Source organism: Capsicum annuum, chromosome 2 (genome assembly GCF_002878395.1).
Source record: "Capsicum annuum cultivar UCD-10X-F1 chromosome 2, UCD10Xv1.1, whole genome shotgun sequence".
NCBI lineage: Eukaryota > Viridiplantae > Streptophyta > Magnoliopsida > Solanales > Solanaceae > Capsicum > Capsicum annuum.
The window spans coordinates 43,320,203-43,343,610 of record NC_061112.1 but is presented as its reverse complement, the minus strand read 5'-3'; the positions used below and the strand labels follow the sequence as shown (position 1 = coordinate 43,343,610).

The 23,408-nt window shown below is 34.8% G+C and overlaps 1 protein-coding gene across 1 annotated transcript; it reads right to left on the bottom strand.

The window, feature by feature from the left end:
* Positions 1-3,472: 3,472 nt before the first annotated feature.
* LOC107858550 (kinesin-like protein KIN-7F) lies at positions 3,473-22,980 on the bottom strand. The gene is made up of 13 exons (XM_016703279.2): positions 22,276-22,980; positions 22,039-22,128; positions 21,807-21,907; positions 21,589-21,702; positions 21,417-21,498; positions 21,045-21,112; positions 20,900-20,965; positions 20,684-20,808; positions 20,072-20,408; positions 19,590-19,685; positions 18,359-19,501; positions 17,301-17,617; positions 3,473-4,016 (listed from the first exon to the last, which is right to left on the bottom strand). Exons 1-13 carry the CDS (start codon positions 22,493-22,495, stop codon positions 3,701-3,703), a joined length of 3,075 nt encoding a protein of 1,024 aa, XP_016558765.1. The 5' UTR covers positions 22,496-22,980; the 3' UTR covers positions 3,473-3,700.
* Between the last annotated feature and the right edge of the window lie 428 nt (positions 22,981-23,408).

Here is a 23,408-nt window from a genome sequence, read left to right as displayed (position 1 = left end):
TCAAGGTTCTTTCCTTTAAGATCTTGATATATGCAATTCGACCCATAATTAGACATTTCACACTTAGCGTGGCCTAATGGCCTTACCATGTCCCTCAAGCATCATAGTAAACATGTAGCATGCAAGTATGGTATGAACTCGTCACTTCGATCACAAGGGATCATACGATCCATTCTTCTTCAACTAGGCATTTCTATAATTATCTTGCATGCACCATTTAGGCATAGGTCAGTATGAACAATTACATATGCTACAACACCATCATTCATCTTAATTCCACCAACTAAATCCCTTGTCCGCACTTACGACCATATCATAAGCCTTCCACACAACATCCCCAATTTTAGACAATAACATGGAGTTCATGTTGAACGTATACATAGAAAGTAGTCTAGTCGTTTAGAACTTATTATATCCTAAGAACGTAAATTTATAGCCTCTTAGACAATTCCACAAACACCTTACATGCACTTTTAGGCATTGGTGAATTCATCAAATTCTCATGTTTTCCGCCACCCCATATATCTCATCCAACACACATAATCATCACATGCATGTATCAACCAACATACACCATCGCCACACACATATATATATATCAACCAACATGCATAATCATTATATATATATATCAAGTAACATACATAATCCTCATATATATCTCAACCATCAAATATCAATCAACATATATATATATACATCATCAAAGTCTAGAAAAAAATAATATATATATATATATATACATAACTTGAACTTTCAAAAAGGGATTCATGAAATCTATGGACGAAAGAAGTCCATAGATAAACACTTGCATACCTTAGATTTCGTGGCCGGAAGAGATTGACGGAAGGAATTCTTGAATCACAAAGCCTCCAATTAATTTCCCCCAATTCAAAAACCTAACCCTAACTTGATATATATATATATATATATATATATATATATATATATATATACATATACATATACATATAAGAGAAATAAGAGGAAAATAATACAAGTTCTCAGCTGAATGGGGCATTTATAGAGGTTTAAAAGAGTGGTGAAAGACCAAAATGCCCCTAAGAAACAAATAAAACCTGAATCTGTCCTTCAGTGATCTATCCGATAGGCTGAAGTAAATTGGCCATAACCTTTTACTCTGATGTCCAAATTGGATGAAACCAATTTTATTGGAAAGAAAACTCTGAGGGATTTCCGTTGATATATAGCATCTCACACAGTTCATTATGTACAAGGAGTTATGATCGTTTGAAGTTGACCAAAAAAATTACCTTGCTGCAGTATTTTTTTTTTCCTGCACATTTTACTGTTCATAGTTCGATCGGAATGGTTGTAGTTTGATCAGAATGGTCGTAACTCATCGCTTGAGTGTCCGTTTTGGGTGATCCACATATCGTTGAAAATCTTATTCGATGCTCTACGAAATGGTGGGTCGAAATCCAAGAAATGACACATAGAAAAATTATAAATCATTCTCGAAGATAGGATCTAATACGTTTACGCACAAAATTTTGACGAAAAATTTTCTGGGGTATTACAGTTTTACGCCTTGGGTCGTATAAATTTTTATAACTTATGGGATTATAGTAGGTATATTGTGTTGTTATTGTTATGACTCATGAATGTCTTGTTGAGACAAAAATGTTAGGTAATTTTTTTCTTGGCGAAATGATCAGATGGACTTTTGTACTCGTCCGAGTTTGTAATGTAGACACTTGTACTTATCTTTTTTTTATTTGAACTCTTTAACCCATTAAAACATAATACTTTAAAATCTTTTGATGCATATGTGATATGAAATTGGTGAGCTAAAAAAATGTGTAATTACGCGTGTTTTTAAGCGAGTGGCATTTGAACTTTTATATTTAGAAAAATATAAAAGAAATTGTAATTTAAAAAAAAATCCTAAAATCCTACCCTTTCTGCTTCATCAACCCCTCCCTGTTCCTACACCTCCACCAAACCCACCCACCCACCACCACTACATCCAGAAACCATTCCCCTCTCCCCTCTTCCCTCCCCCCTCCGCCCATCCAGCACCACCACCACCGCATCCAACCAACTATTCTCCTCCCACCTCCCGCGTGCCCCACTCTCTTCCCACCACCACCACATCCAGCCAACGATTCCCCTCTCCCATCCCCCAACCCAAATAAAAACCTACTTCGACACTCCTTTCCCGACCAAATAAATCCCCAACTCCAATATCAACTCCCATGACACAATCACCCATTATATTTGTAAATTATATTTTTTTTTCATGAAAATAGATATACATGTAGAAAATAAATATTTTTAAAACTGAATGAGCGAATAAGAATTTTATTAATCAATTGCTTTGATTATAAGATTATCGCAGAGATTATTTGATCAATTTTTTAGATTAATGGCGGATGAATTTAGTTAGTAGATTGAGAAAGTATTGTGAGAGGTGGAAGTGGTTGTTGTTGGGTTCGGGGTGGAGAGAAAAAGAAGACAAGAATTGGGAGGGGGGGATTGCTATTTTATACGTATTTTTAATATATGATTTCTTAAGTGTCATTTAAAAGGGATGTGGCATACCATGTGGAGTCGATTGTATTACACTCATATTAATTGGATGAGAAACGGTTTAAAATATTATGTTTTGATGGGTTTAAGTGTTCGGATGACAAAAAAGTAAGTACAAGTGTTCACATTATAAACTCAGACAAATAGAACGATCCATCTGATATTTTGCCTTTTTTCTTTTGTTTAACGTAGGTAGGTTGAGTTACTCGATACTTATTTTTATGGGACATTGATATCTCATGAATATAGTCAAAGTGTGAATAAGCTGCATGGGCCGATTAAACACCATTGTCGTCTATGGAATAATAAGGAAAGGAAAAAGACAGTGTAGCCTTTTTAGAAAAAAAATTGCCCAAGTTTGGGCATATGGACAAAAAAGGTCCAGTCGAAAAAAGAATCCCACTTTATCTTTATGTCCTATTCTTTCCCAATTTGGGTCACTTTGGCTCATGTAGTTCAGATATAGTCCATATACAATACTGATACAATTCATATACAACACCGATATAGTTTTCAACTCGGCCCATTCAATCTTTTTAAAAATATTTCATTTTTTTTTGCTATAAATTTTTTAACTGAAAAATATTCTTCTTTTTTATATTATTTAAAAATAATAATTAAATATAATTATATAAAAATGGTATAATTGTATATAGAGTATGTATCCATATAAGTTATTTATATATAGAAATTGTATAGTCCTATCAAATATGTATATGTATAAAATATATATAAAAAATATATAGAAAGTGTATAAAAATTATATAATTGTCGCATAAAATGTGTAAAAAAAAAAGTACAATTATTGTATATCGAAACTGTATAATTTTCGTATAGAATATTTATATGTATAAGATATGTATAGAAACTGTATAGAAGGTGTGTAGAAACGGTATAGAACAAGCTAGCAAATTGAAATGACTAGAAAGTGAAATTTAAATTCCATGGCTATTTTCGTGAAAATAGTTTAGTTTGAAGTGTCGTTTTTGTCATTTCCCCTAAAGGAAATGGCATTATTATGTTACACTTTCTCCAATCATCAGTAATATTAATTTAGGCCTCTTGTACAAAACTAAAACTCATTACAATTAGCATAAAACAAAAGAACCGGAGAAAATTAAGCTCAACCTATATATATCACCAAGTATTACAAAAGAGACTTGAGGCCTGTTTTAAAACTATAATTTCTACTTGTTCCTGGAATTTCAAGTCCAAACATCTCCTTAGGGGCTTTTCCTGGCTCCATCAACCCAGCCAACTTAGCTACTAAGTAGGCACTCTCAGTAATGTGGTTCATATCATCTGCTTTACTACTCCACAATTTCTCAGCCAAGTGTAACCTTCTTCTTTTGCTATTGATCCCTATGCCCCACTTAATGTATAGGCTTTCTCGTTCTGCTTCACTTAACTTTTTCTGAATTTGCTTGCTCAACATCCGTTTCTCTTCTCGAAGATCTTTCTTGCTGTTTTCCAATATTGAAACATGAATTAAACAAAGTATATTTCATTTTAATATTCTATACATATCTGCTACATTTTAACATTAACAAATACAAGAGTGAAGTGACTAAATTAAAGAAGACGAAGGAAGCAAATTACAGGAGAAATGCATATGCGAAGGTATATCAATTCTATGTGAATTGGCAACATTGGCAGAAAGATTAATGGGTAAATGAAAATGAAGACATAATAAAGATAAATATAATGATAAAAATAGATAATTATGAACAACTCATTTCCATATGACAGGTCATATGACGTGTATATTTGTTTAATCATGTTTATCTTTAAGAAAATACCTGTTAGGTTCAAGATTAAAAGTGTGAATGGAAAATGAAGGGAATTAAGTGGAGGGAAAAAATGAGTCCACACTAAAATGAAAAGTGTGCTCAAAATGAGAAAATTCTAAGAAACTTTCATGTGTTTATATTGGGAAACACATCCCTACTTGGTAAGTGAGGCAAGAACTAAGAGGTGCCTCACACCATCATCGACGCTCAATCGACTTTGGCTTTGGCTTTTTGAAATGATCGATCGATGAGAAAAACACAATAGACACTATTTCAAATGGAAAGACATGACTATACAGAAAAGATATACCTTTTCGATGAACCATTGCCTCCTTTTCGAAGAGGCACTTCATGGCTATATAAACCTGTATTTTTCCACAAGTTTGGCACGATAATTTTTTAAATTAAACACTTTTTGTCTTCTTAAAAACTCCGTACAATAATCGCCTGTCGAGTGAGTTCGAAGAAAACCAGAACATTTTAGGTACCGCTATGTAATACTCGTATTTTTTCTTAGCTTGAAAATCATCTCAAGGATAATAGAACTTGCTTTGAAATAATAATTCATTCTTATACATGTGGTATTTCCATAATTCTCACTTCCTATAATGTGATAAATTGAATAAGCTTTCCATCGATATATAATTCACCCAAATCCAACACCCAGGTGAAGAGTTAGAGCCTTTTTAGTGAGACAGTGTTTAACCTGAGCCTTCAGCGCATCGCGGAGATAGCTCAGATGACAATTGTCAAATTTTAGTGTTGCTCCACCAAACTTCCATGTCATAGAAAAGGTAGCAATGCGACAGCTCTACGTCACGCCACCATGCACTTTCCCATTTGTCAATTTCTAGTGACATGCCGCGATAACGCCGTGTCGTGCGAAAGGCCCAACTCAGGAAATTTTACTGAAAATTTAATGACATGTCCAGGGTTAAAAGGGTTAACTTCCTACCCCTATATAATCCCTTTAACACGTGATTCAGCCACTTTTCACCCAAAACATATTAGTTTCTCTCAAGTTTATCTAAAGAACAAACTAGGATTTCTATTGGGGATTCAAATTCAAGAAGGTTTCATCATCAATATTCACGAAATCACGATCTAAGGTATGCATAGTGTTCATTCATGGACTCCTTTCGTCTATGAAGCCCAAGAATCCTTTTTAACTACAAGTTATGGATTTTCTTCATGTTTTGATGTTTTGTATGTTCTCTTTCATGTTGATAAATGAGGAATTAATTTCTATTCCATGATTTGATGATAAATTCCATATGGGTTGATTAGTATAGATAAATATTTACAAAATCTCATGACTAAAACCTTGTATGATGGAATTGGAATTGAAGAATGATGTTTAATTGTTGTATAATGTGCTTTACATGTACTATGCCAACAATATGTTTGATTAAATGCCTAGATGAAAGAAAATTGTCTAACTAGCATGATATCATGAAATCCCCATGTATGTACAAGTTTATGCCTATTACATGTTTTATGAAAGGCTTCTATGAACTTAGTATGTATTATGATGTTAGTCAAGTCTTCAAGTAAATCATGCTATGTCAGTTTTCTTCTATCGAGTCCTGGGGTACTTGTACTTAAAATATTAGCTGTGTGCCTAGATCCATGTCATGTTTTCATGATGCTCTCAGTCAAGCTATGAACTCTTAGACTTCATATAGTCTTATGACTCAGGAAAAATCTCTATGATCTTATGACTCAGTCAGTTGTCAGATATCAGTAGTATTTCATCAGCCATGGAAATTCAGTAATTCAGTTCATGCTCAGTTTAATTCAGTAAATCATGTTCAGTGTCCATTCAGACGGGAGTAGGAATTAGCATCAAGTGAACCCAAGGATGGGGACTCACCAGTTATACGAGGGTGTGATTCCTAGAAGCAATCCTTGCGTTCCAGAACTATATAGCCAGCATAGGTTGAGACATCGTAGCCTATCATATGAGGGTAGATGAGGTGGCTTAACCTGTTATGTGAGGGTTCCTACCGTTCTCACTAGAGTTACCTGTTATATGAGGGTTACTCACATTTGTCCTTACTAGTGGTATGGTATTGACAACCTTCCAATCAGGGTGTAGATTGGACCCCAGCTCAGCTATTATAGTATATTTGGGGCATGTCGGTTAGATACTACTTCCCATAGTTTCATGTTACAGAATCAGGATTGTCAGATATAGTCAATCAGTCTCAGTAATAAAACTCAGATAGTTCTTCAGATTTTAGGACTGTTAGATACAGTCAACTCAGTAACAGTACAAAACTCAGATAGTTCTATCAGATTTAGGACAGTCAGTTACATTTACCCACGTTATTAGTTATACTCAGATACAGTCACCCATGTTATCAGTTATATTCAAATACAGTCATTTATGTTATCAGTTATGTCATGTTATCAGTATCCAGATTCAGTAGTCATGCTACCACGGTATCAGTATCATGTTATCACGTTGTCAGTTACAGTTGCGTATTTATGTATGCATTCTCACGTTCATGTTAGGCAGTCAGTTAGTATTGATCATCCATGCAAACCCTTGCATATAGCCTACTTCACATGTATACTCGGTACATATGTACTAACGCATTCGCGCTATGGTGCTTTCTTTTTATGTGACATCATAGGTTCACAGACACGAGTTCTAGTCAGCAGTAGATTCCAGATTCAGAAATCAGAATAGAAGTGATTCCTCATCCTTCGAGGACATAATGATTTCTATTATCTCATTGATTAGCTTATTAGATGGAGTTAGTTGGGGACATGTCCCATCAACTCCTTATTCGTTAAATAACATACTTCTTTGATAGTTCTTGAAGAACATGTGTTGAAGGTTTTTAAAACTTCATAGGTGTTCTTGATATAGTCTTAAACTTGTGTTGAAGTATTTATGCAAACATATAGATTGTGTACCCGAAAACAACAATCTTAAGGAAATAAGAAAAATGTGTATTGTTTGGTTTCTGGAGATTAAAGATTTATGCTTTCTACTCCGTTTGAACTTAACAAGTGATTTGAAGTCATAAAAACTTCATCACAAATTAAAGTTCACTCGATTGACAGTTGAAAGTCATAAAACCTTCATCGAAACTAGAAACAAGGGGTGTTTAAAGTTGCTACAACTTTATTAGTAGTATTTCGATATACTAAAGTTAACTATCTTTTGTGATAGGAAAATAACTACTGACAGTCTTGTGAATGATGTTGGGACGAGTAGGGCAGCAACTAATGTTGCCATAACAGTTATACTAGTGCTTCGCAGGCAATGGCACCAGCGGAGAAACCTGAAAAATTCACGGGTGTTGATTTTAAAAGGTGGAAACAGAAGATGTTCTTCTACCTTAAAACGTTGTGAATTCAACGATTTACATCTGAAGAAGCTATAGAGGTTCCTGAAGGAACTTTGGACCTGGAGAAATTTGTCGTTATGGAGCCATGGAAACACTCTGATTTCCTATGTAAGAATTACATTCTAAGTGGCCTCCAAGATGACCTATACAATGTGTATAGTGGAACGAAAACATCAAAAGAGTTGTGGAGTGGGCTGGAAAGAAAATAAAATACTAAGGATGCTGGAACCAAGAAGTTCTTTGTTGAAAGATTCCTTGAGTTTAAACTGATTGACAGCAAGTTTATTGTATCTCAAGCACAGGAACTGCAAGTTCTCATCCAATATCTCCTTGAGTAAGATTTGATTATGAACGAGGCTCAAGTCGCAGCAATAATAAAAAAGTTGTCACCTATGTGGAAGGACTTCAAGAACTACTTGAAACATAAACGAAAGAAGATGACAGCCGAAGATCTCATAGTGAGACTGCGCATTAAAGAAGACAACGAAGTCGTAGAAACGAGGTCAAAAGGAATTTTCTGCAATGAGCAGAGTAAACATTGTAGAAGACGACCACAACAGCTCAAAAAAAACAAAAGAAAGCTAGACAAAAAGCAATCAACCTAAGAAGAAATTCAAGTGAAAATACTTCATTTGTCGCAAGATTGGCCACAAGTCAATAGATTTTCGTGCCCCAAAGAAAAGTAAAAAGAAGAATCAAGCAAATATGGTTGAATCCTAGAAAAAAATGGATGATCTGTGTACCATATTGTCTAAATGCAACTTGGTGGAAAATTCTCGAGAATGGTGGATGGATTCTGGTGCCACCCACCACATTTGTACAAATAAGGAGTTGTCTGTTGTATTTTCTCTGGCTCAAGGTGAAGAGAAGATCTATATGGCAAACTTCACAACTGCAAAAGTTGAAAGAACAGGAAAGGTCTGTCTGAAAATGACATCAGGCGAAGTGTTGACTTTGAACAATGTCCTGTATGTGCCGGAGTTACAGAAGAACTTGATTTCTATATCACTTTTTGATAAAAATGGATTCAAATGTGCATTTATTTTTGGAAAAATTGTACTCAGTAAAGGAGAAGTGTACGTAGGAAAAGGCTACCACACTGAGGGCCTATTCAAAATAAATTTAATAAATGTTGAAATCAACAAAATTTTTGTTTCTTTTACTTTCTTGAGTCTAATGATTTGTGACATGAACGATTAGGATATGTCAATTACAAAACATTGCGAAAACTGATTAACTTAGAAGTTTTGCCAAACTTTGAGTGTAATAAATCAAAATGTCAAACGTGTGTGGAATCAAAGATGCTAAGCATTTGTATAAGTCCGTTGAAAGCAATTTCAATCCCTTAGACTTAATCCACACTGACATTTATGATATCAAGTCAACACCATCTCGTGGTAAGAAAAAGTATTTTATAACTTTTATTAACGATTGTACTAGACATTGGTATGTCTATTTTCTAAATAGTAAGGATGAAGCAATAGATGCATTTAGGCAATATAAAATAGAAGTTGAAAATAAGTTAGAGAAAAAGATCAAAATAATAAGAAGTGATAAGAGCAGAGAATATAAATCTCCCATTACGGAAATATGCATAGAGAATGAAATTTTTCATCAAACTACGGCCCTGTATTCACCTCAATTTAATGGAATCGTGGAAAGAAAAAAAAAACCTTAAAGGAAATGATGAATGCCTTACTAATAAGTTCAAGTTTACCGTAAAATCTGTGGGGGTAAGTTATCCTTACAAGTAACCGAATACTCAATAGAGTGCCCCACAGTAAGACACTATCAATTCCATATGAGAAATGGATGAAGAAAATCCAACTTAAAATATTTCAAAGTATGGGGGTGTCTAGCAAAAGTCCAAGTTCTTATGACAAAGAGGGTAAAAATAGGACCTAAGACAGTGGACTGCGTGTTCATAGGATATGCTAAAAGTAGTAAAGTATATTGGTTTTTGGTTCATAAATCCAAACATCCAGATAACAATGAAAATACGGTAATTGAATCAGATAATACTAAATTTTTTAAACATATTTATACGTATAAAATTAGACATAAACAGTTTAGTAGAGGGTCTAAATGACCTCGAGATAAACCAAGTGAGGATGTACATGATGATGAAAATCTAAGACATAGTACACATCAAATAACGTCAACTTCGTTTAGATCAGATTTTTGTAACATTTCTCTTAGAAAATGAACCTCAAATATTTAAAAAGTGATGGCATCTTCAGACTCATCCTTTTGGAAAGAGACTATCAATAGTGAAATTGATTCAATCTTAAGCAACCATACATGGGAGTTAGTTGATCTTTCTCCAGGAAATAAACCATTGGGTTCTAAATAGATCTTTAAAAGGAAAATGAAAGCAAATGGTACTATTGACAAATACAAGGCAAGACTTGTTGTAAAAGTCTTTAAACAAAAGGAAGGCCTTGATTACTTTGATACATACTCACCTATAATGAGGATGACGTCAATTCGGATGTTAATAGCCTTGGCGGCGGTATATGGTCTTGAAATCCATCAAATGGATGTGAAAACAGCATTTCTAAATGGATAATTGGAGGAAGTAATTTACATGGAAAATCCTGAGGGTTTTGCGGTTCCAGGAAAATAAAATAAGGTGTGTAAACTTGTTATGTCACTTTATAGACTAAAACAAGTACCTAAATAATGACATGCGAAGTTTGACCAAACCATGTTGGAAAACGAGTTTAAGATAAATGAATGTGATAAATGTGTTTACATTAAAGACACTCCAAATCACAAGGTCATTATGTGTTTGTATATGGATGATATATTGATCATCAGTAGAAACAATTCTGACATAAATGCTACGAAATGAATGCTTGAGAGCAAGTTTAATATGAAAGGCCTTGGAGTTGCAGATGTGATCTTAGGAAAAAATCCATAGAACTCCACAAAGGTTGGAATTTCATAATCTCATTATATCAAAAAGGTACTTGACAAGTTCAAATATGGAATTTGATATTGCCAAGACTCCATTGGACGTGAGCTTTACACTTCAAAAGAATGAAGGTGAAAGTAACTCACAGTTGGACTACGCAAGAGCATTGAAATATTTGATGTATATCATGAATTGTACATGACCAGACATAACATGTGCTATTAGTAAGTTGAGCCGGTACATGAGTAATCCCAATAAAACTCATTGAATAGTAATAAAAAGAGTTTTGGGGTATCTTCAATACACTCAAGACTATGCTTTGAATTATAATAAATATCCTACGATAATTGAAAGAAATAATTATGCAAATTGGTTCACCAGATCAAATGAAGTAAAATCCATGAGTGGATATGTATTTACTATAGGTGAAGGAGCATTCTTTTGGAAATCATCCAAACAGACATGTATTGCTCGCTCCACAATAGAATCTGAGTTTATTACATTGGATAAAGATGGTGAAGAAGCAGAATGGCTCCAGAATTTCTTGGAAGATATTCCTTATTGGCCCAAATTAGTGGCACCAGTATGTATACACTGTGATAGCATAGTGTAAATAGGTAGGACAAAATGCATAATGTATAATGATAAATCTTATCATATAAGACGAAGACATAATAATGTTAGAGAACTTCTCTCTAGTAGAATTATCACTGTTGACAATATGAAGTCAAAGGATAATATGTCGGATCCACTTACTAAAGGTCTATCTAGCGAGGGAGTTGAGAGAACATCCAAGGGAATGGGTTTATGTCCTAGGACAAGTCAACATGGAGGTAACTCTACCTAGTAGACTTGAGATCCCAAGAGCTAGATTCAAGGAGATCAAACAAAGTTGTGTGTGACAGGTTCAACATTGTCAATATACCCAACCCATTCTCATGATGTAGATAATGGATAAGACTTATGGTGTGAAGTCTTTTAATGATTATTTAAATTTGGTAGATTTGAACAAATAGTTTAATCTATAGGATTGAAACGCTTAGAATTCACCTATGTGAGGTTGAAGTGGAAGCCACTTCAAGGAGAATGTTAGAAAAGTCCTATTCTCTAAGCTGAAATCGGGACGTGTTCATGGATGAAACAAACAAAATTGTGAAAACCATAAATGGAAAAAGACTGGTTTTATGGAATATGTTGTCTAGGTGTACATTAAAGCTTGATGGTTCAATGATATCAAATCTACAGATTGACCGAGTGCATCCGATGCATGTACATTATGAAAAGTTCAAAGGGAAATCCATTTATCCAGATGCAATTAGTCTTTGCTTGATGATCACATACTTGTTCGTAAAGTTTTACATAGAATATCCACTCCCCATTCATGTGGGGATATTTGGGTTCAAGATTAAAAGTGTGAATGAAAATGGAGAAAACTAAGTGGAGAGAAAAAGTAAGTCCACACTAAGATGGAAAGTGTGCTCAAAATGAGAAAAGTCTACTAAATTCTCCCACATTGGTAGGGGAAAGAAACTTTTATGTGTTTATATTGAGAAACACATCTCCACTTGGTAAGTGGATCAAGAACTAAGAGGTGTCTCACGTCGCCGCCGTCGCTTGCTTGGCTCGACTTCAACTTTGGCTTCGAATTTGGATTTGGATTTGTCAAAACAAAAAGAAGGACCAAGCAAATATGGCTGAATCCAAGAAAGAAATGGATGATCTGTGTGTCATATTGTCTGAATGTAACTTGGTGGGAAATCCTCGACCAGTGTTCAGAAATATGCTCGTATCATTGCATAATGCGATGATGAAAAGCGATGCGAGCCCCTTTCGCTGCGTGTGGTTGATGTGTGTGCCTCTTGTTGATTTTATGTTTAGGGTTTATTTTAAATTAAAAAAAGATTCATTTTATGTTGATTTTATATTTAGGATCAATTTTAAATTAAAAAGAAAGAGTCTACTGCAGTGACTACCACTACTGCAATCTTTTAAAATTAACTTTGAAGTCCACTGTTATGATTTAGTCTTCTTCACTGACCGGATACCACTATTGCTACTTCTTATTCTTTACTGCTTCACTTCAATGATGCTCTATCATCGCTTCACATTCCCATAATATGTGATGCAGAGCCTCATTGCTTTTTTCCACATCACGCTTTCCCGAACACTATCCTCGAGAATGGTGGATGGATTCCGGTGCCACCCACCATATTTTTTCAAATAAGGAGTTATTTACTGTATTTTCTCTGGCTCAAGGCGAAGAGAATATCTATATTGTAAACTCCGCAACTACAAAAGTTAAAGGAATAGGAAAGGTCTGCCTAAAAAATGACATCAGGTAAAGTGTTGACTTTGAACAATGTCATGTATGTACTGGAGTTACGAAAAAACTTGATTTATGTATCACTTCTTGATAAAAATAGATTCAAATGTGTATTTTTTTCTGGAAAAATTATTCTTAGTAAAGGAGACGTGTACATAGAAAAAGGCTACCTCACTAAGGGCCTATTCAAAATGAATGTAATGAATGTTAAAATCAATAAAATTTTGTTTCTTCTTACTTGCTTGAGTCTAATGATTTGTGACATGAAAGATTAGGACATGTCAATTACAAAACATTGTGAAAACTAATTAACTTAGAAATTTTTCCAAACTTTGAGTGCAATAAATCAAAATGTCAAACGTGTGTGGAATCAAAGTATGTTAATCATCTGTATAAGTCCATTGAAAAGAATTTCAATCCATTAGACTTAATCCACACTGGCATTTGTGATATGAAGTCAACGCCATCTTGCGGTTGAAAAAAGTATTTTATAACTTTTATTAACGATTGCACTAGATATTGTTATGTCTATTTGCTACACAATAAAAATAAAGCAATAGATGCATTTAGGTAATATAAAATAGAAGTTCTAAATCAGTTAGAGAAAAAGATCAAAATGATAAGAAGTGACAGGGGCGGAGAATATCAATCTCCCTTTGCGGAAATATGTGTGGAGAGTGGAATTTTTCATCAAACTACGGCCCCAAATTTACCTCAATCTAATGGAATTGCAAAAAGAAAAAACCGAACCTTAAAGAAAATGATGAATGCCTTACTAATAAGTTCAGGTTTACCGCAAAACCTATAGGGCGAAACTAACCTTACAGCTAACCGAATAATCAATAGATTTCCCTACAGTAAGACACTATCAATTCCATATGAGAAATGGAAAAAAAGAAAACCCAACTTGAAATATTTTAAAGTGTGGGGGTGTCTAGTGAAAATCCAAGTTCTTATGACTAAAAGGTTTAAAATAGGACTTAAGACAGTAGACTCCGTGTTTATAGGATACACTAAAAGTAGTAAATCATGTCGGGTTTTGGTTAATAAATCCAAACATCTGGATATCAATGAAAATACGATAATTGAATCAGATAATGCTGAATTTTTTGAACACATTTATCCGTATAAAACTAGATATGAACAGTCTAGTGGAGGGTGTAAACGACCTTGAGATAAACCAAGTGAGGATATATATAATGATAAGAATACAAGATGTAGTACACGTCAAAGAACTTCAACTTCGTTTTGATCAGTTTTTGTAATATTTCTCTTAGAAAATTAGCCTCAAACATTTAAAGAAATGATGGTGTCTTCAGACTCATCCTTTTGAAAAGAGGTTCTCAACAGTGGGATTGATTCAATCTTAAGCAACCATACGTGAGAGTTGGTTGATTTTCCTCTAGGAAATACACATTTAGTTTCTAAATGGATCTTCAAAAGAAAAATAAAAGCGGATGGTACTATTGAAAAATACAAGGCAAGACTTGTAGTAAAAGGCTTTAAACAAAAGGAAGGCCTTGATTACGTTGATACATACTCACCTATAACGAGGATAATGTAAGTTCGGATGTTAATTGCCTTGGCAGCGGTATATGGTCTTAAAATCCATCAAATTAATGTAAAAACAGCATTCCTAAATGGAGAATTGGAGAAAGAAATTTACATGGAACAGCCTGAGGGTTTTGTGATTTCAGAAAAAGAAAATAAGGTGTGTAAACTTGTTAAGTCACTTTATGGACTTAAACTAGCACCTAAACAGAGGCATGCAAAGTTTGACCAAACCATGTCGGCAAATGGGTATAAGATAAATGAATATGATGAATTTATTTACATTAAAGATACTCCAAATCACAAGGTCATTATTTGTTTGTATGTAGATGATATGTTAATCATCAGTAGAGACATTTCTGACATAAATGCTACGAAATGAATACTTGAGAGCAATTTTAATATGAAAGACCTTGGAGTTACGGATGTGATCTTAGGAAAAAAAATCTAAAGAACTCCACAAGGGTTGGAATTGTCACAATCTCATTACATCGAAAAGGTACTTGACAAGTTCAAGTATTTAGAATTTGATATTGTCAAGACTCCATTGGACATAAGCTTTAAATTTCAAAAGAATAAAGGTGAAAGTGACTCACGGTTGGACTACGCAAGAGCGTTGAAATGATTGATGTATATCATGAATTGTACACGACCAGACATAACATGTGCTATTAGTAAGTTGAGTCAGTACACGAGTAATTCCAATAAAACTCATTGGATGGTAATGAAAAGAGTTTTGGGGTATCTTAAATGCACTCAAGACTATGCTTTGAATTATAATAAATATCTTCCGGTAATTGAAAGATATAGTGATGCAAATTGGTTCACTGGATCAAATGAAGTAAAATCCACTAGTGGATATGTATTTACGATAGGTGAAAAAGTATTCTCTTTGAAATCATGCAAACAGACATATATTGCTCGCTCCACAATAGAATCTGAGTTTATCGCATTGGATAAAGCCGGTGAAGAAGCAGAATAGCTCTGGAATTTCTTGGAAGATATTTCTTATTGGACCAAATTAGTGGCACCAGTATGTATACACTGTGATAGTCAAGCGGCAATAGGTAGAGCAGAATGCATGATGTATAACTGTAAATCTTGTCATATAAAACAAAGACATAATAACATTACATAACTTCTTTCTAGTGGAATTATCACTGTAAACTATGTGAAGTCAAAGGATAATATGTCAGATCCACTTACAAAAGGCCTATATAAAGAGGGAGTTGAGAGAACATCCAAGAAAATGGGTTTACGACCTAGGACAAGTCAGTATGATGGTAACTCTACCTAGTATACTTGAGATCCCAAGAGCTAGGTTCAAGGAGATCAAACAAAGTTGTGTCTGACAGGTTCAACATTGTCAATATACCCAGCCTATTCTCATGATGTAGACAATGTTTAGTAAACAAGGATAAGACTTGTGGTGTGAAGTCTTTTAATGATTATTTAAATTTGGCAAATTTGATCAAATAGTTTAATCTATAGGATTGAAACGCTTAGAATTTACCTATGTAAGAGTGAAGTGGAAGCCGCTTCAAGGAGAATGTTAGAAAGTTCTATTCTCTAAGCTCTCATGAAATTGGGACGTGTCCATGATTGAAACAATCAAAATCTTGAGAACCATTAACGATAAAAGACTAGTTGTGTGACATGTGTTGTCTAGGTGTACATTAAAGCTCGACGGTTCTAGGATAGCAAATCTACCGATTGACCGAGTGCATCCAATGTATGTTCACTATGGAAAGTTCAAAGGGAAACCCACTTATCCAGATGCAATCAGTCTTTGCTTGATGATCACATACTTGTTCGTAAAGTTTTACAAAGAATAGTCATTCTCCATTCAAGAGAGATTGTTGGGTTCAAGATTAAAAGTGTGAATATAAAATGGAGGGAATTAAGTGGAGGAAAAAAGTGAGTCCACACTAAAATGAAAAGTGTGCTCAAAATGAGGAAAGTTTACTAAATTCTCCCACATTGGTGGGAGAAAGAAACTTTCATGTGTTTATATTGAGACACACATCTCCACTTGGTAAGTGAGTCAAGAACTAAGAGGAGCCTTGCGCCGTTTTCGACTTCGTCTTCGGATTTGGATCTAAAGGAAAAACACAACAGTTTTGCTCCTCCATTAACGTGCATGCTTTTGCATGCAGAAACGATGCTGAAAGCTTCTCGGAAGAGACACAACTCTTCGAGTAAAAGACACGTTGTTTTGGGAAAAGATATGACTATTTGAATGGTTGTGGTTGTTCAGAAAAGACACACTGTTTCGAATGGACATACATGACTATTCAGAAAAGATACACCTTTCCGATGAACCATTGCCTCCTTTTCGAGGAGGCACTTCATGGCTATATAAACCTGCATTTTTCCACAGGTTTGGCATAATAATTTTCTGAATTAATCACTTCTTGTCTTCTTAAAAACTCTATGTGATCATCTCTCATCGAGTGAGTTCGAAGAAAACCAGAACGTTTGAGGTACCGCTACTTTTTGGTTGTGAAGCCATTTTATCATGGGAGGAAAATTCTGCTACCTCGGGTACTTGAGAAAAATTATTTCCTTAAGGACACCCCGTGAATTTGGAGGACTTGGTTCTATTTCTTCTTCATCTTATTTCTTTAAATAACATACTTCTTTAATAGTTCTTGAAGGACTTGTGTTGAAAGTGTTAAAAACTTCATAGATGTTCTTGCTATAGTCTTGAAGTTGTGTTGAAGTGTTTATGCAAACATACAGATTGTGTACCCGAAAACAACAATACCATAGAATAAAGTTTCAATGGGATGCAATAATATTACCTTCCTTCAAGTGACAAGGTCCTACCATTGACAACGGTTTTCTCTCCACGTGAAAATGTGTCCTTGAGGAAGGTTAATCTTTTAATCTCAACCTCCATGTATATAGCATCTGTGGAATCACCTTGAAAAAGGAGGAAGAAGTAAGTTCTGTGTGCCAAGGAGACATTACAAGCATGCCAAAGTTCAATAATCTCTTTTTGAAGTCTCTTGAATTCGGCGGGCCAACTATAACGACTTCTGTAATCATCATCTGCTGGATCAACACCTCTCAAGGTACTCGTTGAAGGTTTATCGAGCTCTGGTTCAGCCTCCTGAACCTGTCACATACAAGGACACATCACTCACAAATTAAAGAATGGACATAAATTGCATCCCTATAAATTCCACAGTACAAGCTTTAAACAAAGGTTGGCTTCCAGATCCTCTGAATCAGGACAATTGTTCTCTTGTTCATAATAGCTTCAAATATATTCCGTGAATGATCTCTCTGACCAAATTGGTAAAAAGGAATAAGACCAATTCCTAAAAAAAGATAGAATCAAGTATGTTGCAAGGGCATGCTTCCGCTTGTAACATTAAAGTTTATCTTTATGAGATAATCAACATGGATATATGCACTGCTTGTGATGTGCATAGCTGCGCCGTTTATGACATAACTGCTCCAGCCTTGGAGCACTACATAAGTACAACATTATCAGAAAACTACACTTAGCTCATGAGGTTCCATCTTCTAGTTAGCACCAACAAGGTATTATACGAACACACACCATAATCTCGAGGAATGTTATCTGACAGTACCAAATGCTAGGTTCTATTAGATTTTATTAATAAGTAAAGTTTTCTGATAGGAACCTTCTCATTCAAGCTAAAAGCAACTGTGAAAGTAAGGTCTTAGACTGAGAATCTTGGTATCCTTGATTCTAAAAGTATCAATCAGTAAACTTGAGGATATAAATTTTTGGCATCCTTCAATAGAGCCCCATGAACGATCAGAAGTATGAAAAATATAAGACTAGAGAAATATGAGAAGTTGTTGTCTGAGTCAACAGAGTACTCACCTGACTATCTTTGACATCCGTTTCATGTTGAAGCTCATCCATTTTGTTTGTCCTTGCATTGCATGCACCATCAGCATCATTGACATCCTCATCAGTTAAAGGTTTTCTTTTTGGAGCTTCAAGGTCAGTATTGACAGCAATCTCTGCATGAAAGGTGGAATCATTTCCTGAAGAACACTTAACATCAGAGCCATGGTTCAGGGGAGACATTCTTATTTCTGAATCCTGAGGTCTTGAATTGAAGTTTCTTTCTGAATCAGATGGTGGTGTATTTTTGTTTCTGTTGGATTCCTTTAAGTATGGAGAATATCGATCAGTGATTAGGCTAGCTTTGCAACTTGTACTTCTGCATAACTTCAAATTTCTATTGGATGATAAATCACCATTGAGATCACATGGTGAGGATAATTTTTCTGGAGGGGCATTTGAGGAATGAACAAAAACTAATTTTGCCTCTTCTTTCTCTTTTTTTAACAGCAATGACACGGGCTCTTTGTCATTCTTGCACTTTGGTGATTCAAGGGCTTGCTCAAACCTTAAGGGAAATGAAACTGAATCTCTATGGGACTTCCTTCCTTCCTCGAAAAAGGATGATGACACTGATTCCTGGTCATCTTTAAAGGCCGATGGTTTCAACTCCCCATTTTGCTTTTGTAGAGGTGTCACCGATCTCCTGTTCATGTTGTAAAGAGGTGATATTGTTCCTTGATTTGTTTTCTCCCCATTTATAGTGGTTACGAAAGTTGGAAAGACACCGTTTTCAAGAAATGAATAATTGAATTCTTGTGTTCCCTTCACACTCGATTGTTCTGTTTCAATGCAACGAACTTCCTTGCATAGATCCTCAGAAGTCTCATTACTTTGCTTTTCAGCTTCATCCCATCCCTGACATGAATCACTTCTGCTATTATTTGAACTGCCAACTAATAGCATTGGAAATGTATTGTTGCGGAAGATGGTTTCTTCAAACTCTGGCACGTGTATAAACTGATCCTCAGAGCTACACCTGCTATGTCCAATTGAACGTGCTCTAACATCTAAATCTATGTAACGAGGGTCTCTCAAAATGGAATTCTGTTGCATTGGGCTTTGATAATCTGGTGATCTCTTCACACGCAAATTTGGGTAGTGTCCAAAACTAACCTGTGGAATACGCGAAGAAGCATCTTTAGCATAGAGTAAGGAAATATATAGATGAGGAAACCAGTAGAGTCTATTAAATTTCATCTACCTGTTTTACATCATCTCCAAGCTGTTTCAGCAGATCTTTAATTTGACTCTGAGCAATGTCCCGTTGCAAAAGTAAGTCCTTTATCTCCTTCTCCAGCTATAGGAGAGGGGAAAATTGATCAAGGATTCAAGATGTGAAACAGCAGTGCGTTTGTAAAATAATCAGGAAAATGAACGTGTAGTTTAAGTGAATACAGATAAGAGAGACCTCAAATAACATGGCAGGGGTAATGACATATGCTTCATTTGCGAAAGAAAAAAGACTATTAACATCCTAGATATATAACGGAGGTTTCATCCTGCATGCTGAAAAGCTCAATTATCTGTATTCTTCCGTCATTGAATTTTGGACCTTCAACTGTTATATTTTAACATATAATGCCGTTTATTGTCTGCTTGTACCACAATTTCGACTTTCCAAAAAACAGATAACCTTTTGTTGAAACATTAACATAGTTGCAAATACTCATCAAGATCCATTACCTGTTGTATGTGATGGTCCTTCTCTTGCAGTAACGCTTCGTAATCTGAAGGGAATATACAAGCCCTAGGATACCTTAACTCACTTTCCAATCTTGCCAACTCCCTCTGCAAGTGCTTCACTAATGCTTTATCTGACATGACTACATTCTCTTGGGTATTAATAGTTACTTCCTTGGCACAACTTGCAAACAGTAGAGTATTCCTTGATTGCTCAACATGACTTCGTGCAGGGCTAATTGTACAGATGATGGCAGTTCTACCATTACCACCCAATGATGGTTGTAATATCCGGGTTAGCTTTGAATCCCGGAAAGGAATGTGACCAGTCTTATCCTTGCTGCATTGAGTATACAGAAACCTGAATTAGTTATAGTTTCAGTTCCCGAATTCGTCAGCAGTGATCAAAGGAGGTATGTCATGCTTAAATCTGGTTTCTGTTTAAGATTTTGCAGGCAGTAGGAAGAAAACACAATTGAAAATAAAAGAAAAATGAAATAATGTAGAATGTAGAATGTACAACTTTAACACAAGCATTACAGGATTAAGCCCTTCTTATAGACGTGTTTAATAATCATGTTAAACTCTCTTAGGACTCAAAGAAAATTAACCAACCTTAGCTTACGAATAACAGTGCCCAGGGTCAGCAAGCTGCGGTTTATGTGACAGCCTTCTTTCAGCCTTATACCAGCTGCCAACGACTGAGATACTCGCTCACTTCCAGCCAAATCGACAAAATTCTGTGTTTCAATGATAAAACAATCAGTTTTCCTCAGTAAATTATCATATTAACACTCTCAACTGTTTGGCATGAGAGAAACATTTCCATACCAAAGTAGCTAAAAGGTTACTCGAGTTGTCCCTGCCCAAGTGCTCACTGGCAGAACTTTCAATTGTCTGCAACAACTTATACGTCACAAATCGGGTTGTTGTATAGCTGAATAGCCTGTTAGACAAGAAATTTAAGTTGTTTTACCAGTCTGATGATTTGGTGAGATCTGGAGCTTGTTTCATTCAAGGAAGTCTCCCCAATCTGTCGCTGATCTGCCACATTTAGTTGTAAAATTCAAAACCATGGTTAACTACTCCGTCTGTTTCAATTTGTTTTTCTTACTTTCTTTTTATTATGTTTCGAAAAGAATGTCTCTATCCTTTTATAGCAACGTGCCACATGACATGTTTAACACCACAAGATCAAAGGACATTTTGATACATTTTTCATATCTTTAATTTAAGACCACAAGATTCAAAAGTTTTTTTTACTTTCTTAAATTTGTGCGAAGTCAAAACCAGACAAACAAATTGAAACTGAAAGAGTATGTAAAGCCAAGGCTACTCATTCTCTTACCTTCACAAATAGAAAGGAGATGAATCACATGGTTCCAATCCCTCAATGTTTCCTCGGTGAGTTTCTCAATAACAGTCCCTCTCTGTTGAAATTACTCTACATGATTTACGAGGAAAAGAAACAAAACAATACAAAATGACTAAAACTTTGTTGATCAGTAAATAAAACTAACTTCTGGATCATCTAGAAGTCGGAGTGGAGTGTTATCCTCTCTAAGAAGATCTCGGACAGATTCGTTGTATATCTCCAGAGCAGAAAACTTCAAAACAAAGTCTCTTTCTGCGTGCTACAAGAGTAAATTTTGATAATTAGATGCAAGCAAAACTCTTAGAACATAACAAGTGGTGAAGATATAATAAATGGTGGATAACGAAGTAGCATGTGGACCACCTTCTGCACGTATTCGTAGATATCTGCTATGGCATATTCAGTTATTCCAGTCATAGTGTAGGTCTTTCCACTGCTTGTTTGGCCATAGGCAAGAATACTTGCTAGTCGATACATAAAATAAAATAGTTTTCGATTAATAATACAGGACATGGACTTGTGCTGAGATGGAAGTTGCAACAACTGCAAGAAGAGACACATGAGAAAAGGAAATAATATTTGGTTAATTACTCACAATTGATTCCTTTGACAACTGAAAGAGCAACTTCTTTAGCTGCTTCTTCATAAACCTGTCTTGTAGAGCAATCATTGCTAAATACCCTGTCTAGAATCAAACCAATAACACAATAACATCCAAATAGAGGAACCAATTCCTTGTACAATTACCATATGTCTTCGACCAAATACTGAAAAATGATCTACAAAACAATCTTCCCAATGTAAATTCACGAAAATACATGTAAAGACTTACCAAAGGTATATGCAGAGGGATACATTAAACGTTCAGATGGAGAAAAACTAATGTTGTAGATAATAGTTGTGTCATTGATACATTCCCAATCTGAAACATCGTCATTTCTCTCTTTCTCATTCAATGGCCTTAACCTCGCCGATACAAAAATATTCCTCTCTTCCATTTTCTCTATTCTTTCTTTCTCAAATTCACGTAAATATTTTCTCCCAATAGACATAAAACGTAATTTTCTCTATATATTGGTGCACCTGATGATCATGCTATGTCAAACATGCAACGTAATAAAATTGCTCTAATGGATGTGTTTTTTTTATTATGGTTAAATTTACAATCTTGATAATATGTGATATACACTGTTCCTAATAATATTTTATAATAGTTAAGAAGACCAATAACATTTCTTGGAGTATATTTGTTCTTTTCTGGGCAATTTGATATGATACTTGTTGAAGAAAAAAGAACCTGTCTCTTTCTCTTTCTCCTGTGTTTGGAATATGATAACACGGAAAAAAGAGAAAGAGAAGAAAATGGATATAAAATACAGTAGATAATAAGAATTGAATTTGAGAATCACATCATATAAATTAAAGAAAAGACATATAGAAAGAGCAAAGTTTTTTCCTTGTTTTACCGAAGAAAAGGGGAAGTTGGAAGTTGGGTTTTATGTTTTTTGCCGTTTGGGTAAAACTGTCAGTGATGAAAAAATTACAAGTCCCCTTGTGCAGCAAAATTAAAACGTTGTTATGAAAGAAGAGAGGCTGATTATTATATTTGGTGAGAGGTTTCTTGTTGGATGTCACTACAATAAAGGAAATCCTTTATTTATAGGAAAAAACTAAACTTGGAGTTTTTAATTTTTCTATAAATATTCACTATATATTGTAAAGTAGACATTCACTATATATGATAAACTAGATATTACTATATACGGTAATATATTTATAACACGCCCCTTGAATGTCTAATTGATAGATAATATGTCTCGTTAAAACCTTACTAGACACATCTTTAACAATACGCATATAGGCTGCCTCATTAAAAATCTTACAAGGAAAATCAAGTGGGACAAAACCTCTTAAGAGAAAAAAAACTATAGTGTGTATTAACTCCCCCTAATGAGAACATCCTTG